We start from the raw sequence: 9,483 nt of genomic DNA on the forward strand, positions 1-9,483 counted from the left end.
TTTTGTCCAACCGTTTTACGCCACGTGGCCTGTCGGGACAGAGTTCAACTAGTTTAATGGATTCATCACCTCTTTCATCCACATCATCTTTCCACTCACTTTCAACACCCACATGCAATGGTTCCAACATGTTGAAGCTTCCATTCAACTACCCATTGCACTTGGTCTTATCGTTCATGCATGAATTTATTGAAAAGGTGACAAATGTAGGTAGTGGTGGTTATTGTTAATTTCATGCAGTTCCAGGCCTACGTGATATGTCTATTAATAATTATCAGGTTATCTGTTATCAAATTCTAAAAGAGTTGACCGATGATGATAGTGGACATTATCTCCAATTGACTGGGTCGGAGAAACGATTCAACAAGGCCGGGCACGTTTTAATCGGTGATGGTACTGGCCCTAATTCATCCTGCAAATGGATGATGATGTCGGTAAGGGTGTTCAAATCGAACCAACCCAAAAATCGCATTTGATTCAGATGTATTCAAGTCATTTTTTTACTCATCCGCTTTTGGAGGTTTTGACTAAATAATGGCCGCCCCTCGACACAAAACAGAAGAACTTCTATGAATTTTGGGGAAGATTAATTTTGTGTTGTTAAAAGGGGATTTGATGAGGATGATTGAATTTGGAGATGTTGAAAATATCGAAGTCAAGAAAAGTTGTTGATGATAAGAAGGTTGGAGATGAAGTCATGATTAAAGACGAAAGTCATGGACTTGATGGTTGTAGCTTAGACCTTGAGTCAGATTAGTCATTTTTCAACAATTGCTCATATATTTAATTACAACTTAATTGTTTATCACTATAAATAGTGTTGGATATTTTTTCAATTCTTTTTAAATGAAAATTGTCAAAGTATGTAACTGGGCCTCCAAATTGTTGAGAACGGCCTTGCTAATTGATATACTATTATTACCGGTATCAATCACTATAATTCTCACATAGAAAATTAAATGTAACTTGTCATGTTTCCTTAATGGAACTTTGAGTTACGTATTTTCTTGAAAAACACCGAACCAACCAAATCAATTAAAATTGCATGAGTTCAGTTTGATTTTTTAGTTTTTAAAAGCCATCCAAACCAACTGAATCCAGTCATTTTTCTCTTATAACTTTTAATCTCAAAATCGAATGTAATCACATCACAAACACCCCTATTTATAATTGACCACAAAACCCCATACTTTTTTTTAAGGAAAAACCCCATACTTATAATTGATAAACCTTATTGTAAATCTACTAATATAATCAATCAAACCACTTATTTTACTTCTATTTACTTATTCTATCTTCCTTTAACTTCTCTACACTTATACTTGTAATTGCATTTTAGTTCTCAAAAATCTATTGCCACACGTAACATTTTTTTTTGAAGGAGTTTAAGGAATCACATTTGAAAGACAGTTTTTCCTATGCAGGACCAAAAACTATAAAAAAAATATGCAGGGACTAAAACCAAAACTGACCTATTTTGCATGGACCAATACCATATTTTAGCCTTATTAATATTCTATAATAATGTGAAAACTGTACTAAATGGTGTCTTCATACGGCGGTGGAGTGGGCCTGCCGTGAGACCGGGGTCACAAACCCGTAAAATAATGATTTGCCCCTTAAATAAACATTATTGTTTGTACTATAATGTACACAAATAAATAATTATTTTTTGAGGAAATAAATAAATAATTGAATAGTAGGTTTTATATCATTTATAAATTCCACGCAAAAAAAATAATAATCATATTTTAGTTTTTTACTTATTTTCAAGTAACATTTTAATCTTTTATCTATGATTTTATTTTCTTGCAACATCTCAATCTTTAAATTTATGGTCTTTTATTTATATTTACATATGAATATTAGACTTACTTGAAAATACATATTTAGATAGACGAAAAGAATAAAAATGAAATAATTTTTTTTATTTTCTTGCAACATCTCAATCCTTAAATTTATGGTCTTTTATTTTTACATATGAATATTAGACTTACTTGAAATACATATTTAGATAGACCAAAAGAATAAAAATGAAATAAAAAAATATCAAACCTTTATTTGAAGTTAAGTTAACGGGAAAAAATTTGTAGTTTAGCAACAAAAAAAAAGATAGTTTTCTGGTGGTGGTCGGGATTTGAACCTTGCATATTTTATGCATTGTTCATACCAACTGAACTAAGCTCACGAGGACAAAAAAAATGAAATACATATTTAGATAGACCAAAAGAATAAAAATGAAATAAAAAAATATCAAACCTTTATTTGAAGTTAAGTTAACGGGAAAAAATGTGTAGTTTAGCAAAAAAAAAAATAGTTTTTTTTGTGGTGGCCGGAGTTTAAACCTTGCATATTTTTATGCATTGTCCATACCAACTGAGTTAAGCTCACGAGAACGAAAAAAAAGATACTTATACCATTGAAAAAGTTTACAATATGTATATACAACAAATTTTTTATGCCAACATCACACTTTCTTTTATATTAAAGAATCAAAATTATTCACAAAGAATATTGATTTACACTCTTTTCTAAAATAATAACAAAAAAATGTGTCCCCACACTGTACATCGCAACAAACTTTAGACAAATATCAAAGAATTTTAAAACCAAACTTTATTTTAATAAAGTGATTTTAATCTAAGCTAAAGAGGAAAAAGACCATAGTAATAGTACTGCTACTGCTGAGAATCTTAGATAAAAGGACATACTCACTCTCCCAACTCTCTTTACCTTTGTGCTCCTCAAAAACACAGTACACACTTCACGTATCACAAAACTTTACTAAGAGAAAAAAATAAAAGAGTATTTTTTTAGCGTGAAAATGGCTTGGAGCTCCACAAGAGTGAAATGGGTCTTCAAGTTGGTGCCTCTAATCCTACTCCATTTGGTTCTCACAACCGCTGCAGAAGATGGTAATGTCCTTCTTCTTTCTTTCTTTGTTTTCTTGAGATCTGACATCTAAATTGCTTATTTTTCATATGTTATATGATTTGTGTATTATTCAATGATTTTGGTGGGTTTTCAGTTACATTTCTATTGTGTGGTCTAGTTTCATAGTACAAAGATGAAATGCTAGTAATTTTCGTAGCTATAGTTTTAATTGGTTTCTGGATATGGGGTGGGGTAACATATCTAAGAGTTTAATTTAAGGATATACCAATTATAGAAAGAAGAGAGTGATTTTTGAGGTTCAAGCTTAGAATTTTGTTTTAATATTATTGAAGCCTTCTTGTTCAAAAAAAATATTATTGAAGCCTTAAAATCATTATAAATGTTGTGTTCCATAGGAAGTGAGAAATTAATTAACACATAATTTTGAACACTACTTTGTGTTGTTTTTGTCATCCCATTGTGTTGTTTTGTTTTCAACCGACTTATGTTTCAATTAATTTCTCCATAATCCAAAGTATCAGGAGTGGAGTTAAAAACTGTACCTAGGAAAGGAGTGAAAGTAAAAATTAGGAATACTTCGATGACAAAATAATTGAGAAGTTGGTACTGGTTGTAGTGTTTTACATATCGTACTTCTAAGTACTGCTTGAAAAATGTCTTGGATGTTTTATATCTATTTTTAGTTGATGCTCTTTAAATGATTTTTTATTTAGTTATTAAAATATTGTTTGTTTATTTAATCATTTTTTTTGCTCAATTTATTTGATGTTGGAATCGGTTAAAATAGTTTTGTATATTATGCAACTAACCTTCTTAATATGACCAAATTTATAGTCCTAATTGTATATATGACCCACCTTGATTTTGGGTACAAAAATTGCATTTGACAGTGATATATGATATATCTATCCATTTACTCAAATATAAGACAAAAATAAGTCCATATTTAATGTTATTTAAAACCACATTTTAATTTTGTTAAAAGAAAATATATTTTGATTTATTGTTATCAAATATATTCTCATAAAAAATCAAATTAATAGAAAGGGTAGTTCGGGGGATATAGTTATGATTTTATTTTTTTTAAATAATTAAACGAACTAACTAACTTTTTTAATTAAGTGTATAAGTATATGTTTACTTTTACTTAAATATGATTACAAATGTTCCCGTGAGCTTAGCTCAGATGGTAAGAACAATGCATAATTTTTGCAAGGTTCGGGGTTCGAACTCCGAAAAAAAAAATATGAGTACAAATGGTTAACATTTTCCTTTAACTATTTAATCTAAATCTAAATTTTATAAAAGAAATGACAAAAATGCTAATAAGTGTCTTAAGAAACTAAAAAAAAAGTAACTTTTGTATAGAAAGAACTCATTTGGGTTGGTCCTAGAGTGTGCTCCTCCTGAAAGTCTCAAGTTCGATTTTCTCTAGTGTAAATTTTTATAGACTAATGTACGTAGCTTCTTAAAAAAAATTGTATAGAAAGTGATGGAATTATGACTTTAATCGGAATTTGACTTTATTTGCAAGACCGATTTTCCTGTGTTTTTTAAACAATGTGTTAGCATGGTTCAAGAAATAAATACCACTACTATAATCACCGCAAAACATCGCCATCTTGCAATTATTGATAAAGTGTAAGAACCAAAAACTTTACCCTAAAAACATGCAGATCAAAATAGCTTGTAGCTTCTTATAGGATGGCCATAGTAGTAGGACTAATAAGAGAGGAAAATCATGCCTAGAGACTGGAGATGTATGAAAGAAAGCATATTTGGTTGGTAAGCCGTAAGCATATGGGTCCCAAACCAAAGACTTTTTTCACATCCAAGTCCTAGGGATATGAAATGATAAAATTACCTTATTAACACAGTGTTCCCGCCTCTAAACACTTGCCTTTTTCCCTCCATTCTTGAGCAAAGTGCAAGGACCTTTCCGTAAAGAAACACAAAGCTCCACACACTTTTACCATTATTGTCCTTTATGTGAAATAATGGTCATTAAACCCTAAACTCTATTCCCATACCCAAGCCATACTCTATTACTAATGGAGTATTAAGTTAACGAAAATATTAACTTGTGCCCTTGGAGCATAAGTTAAGAGAGTAAATGTAGAAATTTTTTCTTGGAACTTGTGCATTCAATGTCTTGAAAGTTGTAAAAATTATATTTTCAATTATTTTTAATTTCCATTTTAAGTTTCTTAACTTGTGCCTATGACCCTTAAGTTAAATAAAAGAAAAACAACGGTAAGAATAAGTACTCCCTCCGTCCCGGAATATCTGACCCATTTACTAAAAAAAAGTGTCCCAAAATAACTGACCCATTTCAATTTTCAATATAACTTTCATCATTTCCAATACAATATAACTCTAATTAATACTACTTTCATCATTCCCAATACAATATACTCCACTTTCCCTTTTATTTATACATTTTTCTTAATCTGTGTGAAAAACCAAATTGGGCCAGATATTCTGGGAGGGAGAGAGTACTAGTTTTTATCTAATTGACTTTTGGTCAAAGAAAAAAAAAATTAGAAGATGGGGGGGCATGTGTTGGGACCCACGTGCTCAACGCGGATTCTGGTTCATAGTGGATCGTACAAAGACCACAATTTGTTCCCCATCAACATCATTTTTGTCGTATTTTCTTCATTGGAATCTCTTCACCATGTCTCTCTTGGTTTCTTCCCATAATACATTGAGATGTCATTTTTCAATGCTAGCTTTTTTTGTTTATTTTGTTCCTATTTTTTGTTTACTACTTATGCCAGTGTGGCATGTATTGAGACATTTTTGAAATGTTGCTTATTTTGTTTCAAATTTATTACTCCAATGTGGGCTTTGAAGCCCATTCTTTGGATAAGGTAATCTAAATTACACTATTGGTAGACTATTATTGGCATGTTGCGTCAATATTGCTTTCAAAGAGGGGGCAGATATATAATAAACTAAAAAGAAATAGTTATGGCCTTATAAACAAAGATGATATTTAGTTCAACATAAATGTTGATTGTTATAACAATTGGCTTGAATTGCATAATTTGTATTTGGTTTGGATTGTGGTATGTGTTTGTGAACAAAACCTTACAATGATTTTGCTGCTGGCTCGTACTCATTGAAAATCTTTTCAGCAGAAAATGTGGTCCCTTTACACGTCACAATTGCTTTATTGTCATGTTATGCTTGATGCTTTTTTTACCTTGTGTGATATGCTACTTCAACTTGCGTGAATCAATAATTGCTATTGAGTTATTGTTTTGGATGCTCATGATTTATACAATTTTCACTTAAACATTTGCCACCTTTTTTTGGGTATAAACTTTGCACCTTCTTAATATTTTTTTGTCTGCCTTCTTATTGGAATCTGAATAATTCCGTTTTTAGGGATAGTCTAAATGTAGCACTAATTGGGCCATTTTGTTGACATTAGTGTATTGAGGGGTCAGAGTTCGAGTCACTAATTTTCCACTCTTTTATACATATAATGTGTTAGTTTAACCATTAAACTCCTTGACAAAAAAAATTAAGAATTGACCAGGCTTAGTTCCAAATTTTGCTTATCCAACAAAAAAAAAAAGTTCCAAATTCAATGACACACCTAGGAGATAGTTGAATTTGAAGGGTAAGTATAAGTATTTAACAAGACTCAGCGTATATCGGGCTGAGTTTGGGGTGGGGTGGGGTGGGGTGGGGTATAGTACATAATTGTATATTGTCCTTTTCACTTGTTCTATTTACCTTTTCAACTAAGTTTTATCCTTACTGCATGTTACTTTCTTATTTTGGAATTGAACCATAGTTGACTAGTACTAGTAGTAGTGGGTCATCGAATCACCTTAATTATTGCCAAAGATTACGGTACATTTTTCATTTTTCATACGTATATAAAATAAATAACACCCTAACATAATCATTTTAAAATTGAAAAATACCATTTTACATAACTATAATAAGATAACATTTTCATTATTTAATTTTACAGGGTTAGTAGCAAATGGAGATTTTGAGGTAAGTCCATCAAATGGTTTCCCTAATGAAGCAATAATAGAAGGACCAAGTGAAGTTCCAAACTGGAAATCAAACGGCACAGTTGAGCTAGTAGAATCAGGGCAAAAACAAGGTGGAATGATCCTCATAGTACCACAAGGTAGACATGCAATAAGATTAGGTAACGATGCTGAAATAAGCCAAGAAATACCAGTAGAAAAAGGTTCAATTTATTCTGTAACATTTTGCGCGGCTCGCACGTGTGCTCAACTTGAACAACTTAATGTGTCCGTGGCATCTGCATCACAGACAATAGATTTGCAGACATTGTATAATGTTCAAGGTTGGAACCCTTACGCGGTTTCTTTTAATGCTGATGAGGATGTGTTTAGGTTGGTGTTTAAGAACCCTGGTATGGAGGATGACCCTACTTGTGGACCCATTATTGATAACATTGCTATTAAGAAGCTTTTCACTCCTGATAAGCCCAAAGGTATATACTATCAACTTAATGCACATGGAGTATTGTTTATCTATGTATCTATCCATGCATTTATACTTTGCTGATAATACTTGTGAGCCCTTTTAATGTTTTCCTGCAAGGTCATTTAAACTTTTAATGCACTAAGATATGCTATAATATTTTTTGGGTAAACTACAATTTTGGTATTTTAATTGAATGTGTGACTCATTGTAACTATAGTCTTTAAATGTGTCAAAATTGCAAAATGTCATTTTTGTTAGTAATTTTATTTTATTGACAAATTGATCAATAAAAATACAATTGATTACTAAATTGACTATATAAAAACAAATTTATGGACCAAAATGAGTGTTTGCAAGTTTAATAACCAAAATGGTGGTTTGCCCAATATTTTTTGGATTTAATTGATATGCATAACATTGTATTCAGGAAAAATATAGGATCAATTGCAAAATTTGTAAAATATAGGGACTAATTTGCAAAATCTAAACATAAATAGGGACTAATGTGTAAATTTTGTTGACATAGAAAGACAAATTTGAGATTCACATGTATAAAGTAAAGAAGGAATTTCAAATTCTTACCTTTTAGGTGGTATTTGAAATACTAAAAAATTTGTTTTGACAATACTTAATAAAATTCCTTCATTTTGAAAATTCTTAAAATAACAATGAAACTTACATAGGAATATTTGAATTACCCTTTTCAAATAAAAGAATCATGATACAAACACAGTCTTAGAAAATTGTGAGGGACAAATTGAGTGTCATTCTACAAGATAACAATTGTTTTCCACTCATCAACTAATAACTATGAGAGTCACTGATATTAAAAGGAATTTCATGTTTTGTAAGCACCACTTTTGTACTCCAAACCATACTGAATTTATTAGAGCTTTACTGAATGGTAATTAATCTTGGCTATGTTGAGATTTGCAGACAATGCAGTAATCAATGGTGATTTTGAAGAAGGTCCATGGTTGTTTCGTAATACTTCAATGGGTGTCCTACTTCCAACTAACCTAGACGGAGAAACTTCATCGCTACCCGGTTGGATAGTCGAATCAAACCGAGCTGTCCGCTTCATTGATTCCGATCATTATGCAGTTCCAGGAGGAAGGAGAGCCATTGAGCTTCTTTCAGGAAAAGAAGGCATCATATCTCAAATGGTTGAAACCAAAGCTGAGAAACCATATACCTTAACATTTTCATTAGGTCACGCTGATGATAAATGCAAGGAACCTCTTGCTGTTATGGCCTTTGCTGGTGACCAAACTCAAAACATTCATTACATACCAAATTCAAATTCTACATTCCAAATTTCTAACCTCAATTTCACTGCCAAGGCTGATATGACTAGAATTGCATTCTATAGTGTTTACTACAATACTAGAAGTGATGATATGAGTTCTCTATGTGGGCCTGTTGTGGATGATGTCAGGGTTTGGTTTGCTGGGTCCAATCGGCTTCGTGGGCTGGGCTTTGTAAGACTTGGACTTGGGATTTTGGGTCTAGTTTTGTTTCTTGTTTAAAGGGGTTTTATTATGTTTTAATTTACTTAAATGTTATTAGTAAGCTTAATAGGTTCTTTTCAATTGGGGGGTGTAGGTGAAGCCACATTCTCCAAAATTGTTGTATTGTGAACTCCCTTTAAGTTTATATAGTTATGATGATGTATTAAAAATGAAAATGAAAATGTGTAGTTGTAATGTGTCATTCATGCTTCTAAGTGGGTAAAGACTCTTTCTTCTCTTTCACTATGTGGCAGACAATACGACTAAAAATGTAGAATTTTATGCACAAAAAGTGAATCTTCATTGTGCAAAGTGTATCAGTTTTCATTATTTCACTCAAGATTGAATCAAACTTCTAAAGAGGAATGTGGTGGCTGATGTGCATATCAAATTTCCAAAGTGAAATGAATATGGATTGAATTTGCTTTTCATGAATGTGCTGCACAAAATCAGTAGTACAAATCTATAGTAGCTTTAGTGATAAGATTATAATTTATATTTACAACAAATCCAACTTACTATACTTTGAGTGACCTCCAAGTAAGATTTTGTGAATTTATATTTTTGTGTCACTATAATTGACTTTCCTTCAACT

At 31.4% G+C, this 9,483-nt stretch overlaps 1 protein-coding gene across 1 annotated transcript; it reads left to right on the plus strand.

The window, feature by feature from the left end:
• Positions 1 to 2,731: 2,731 nt before the first annotated feature.
• On the plus strand, positions 2,732 to 9,090 carry LOC146944330 (choice-of-anchor C domain protein, putative (Protein of unknown function, DUF642)). Its single transcript, XM_085742721.1, has 3 exons — positions 2,732 to 2,915; positions 6,887 to 7,384; positions 8,314 to 9,090. The coding sequence occupies exons 1-3, from the start codon at positions 2,825 to 2,827 to the stop codon at positions 8,904 to 8,906; spliced, it is 1,182 nt and encodes a 393-aa protein (XP_085598847.1). The 5' UTR covers positions 2,732 to 2,824; the 3' UTR covers positions 8,907 to 9,090.
• Positions 9,091 to 9,483: the final 393 nt, after the last annotated feature.

The sequence above is a fragment of the Medicago sativa genome, chromosome 2, assembly GCF_051527215.1.
Source record: "Medicago sativa cultivar Bolivia chromosome 2, Bolivia_mono, whole genome shotgun sequence".
Lineage (NCBI taxonomy): Eukaryota > Viridiplantae > Streptophyta > Magnoliopsida > Fabales > Fabaceae > Medicago > Medicago sativa.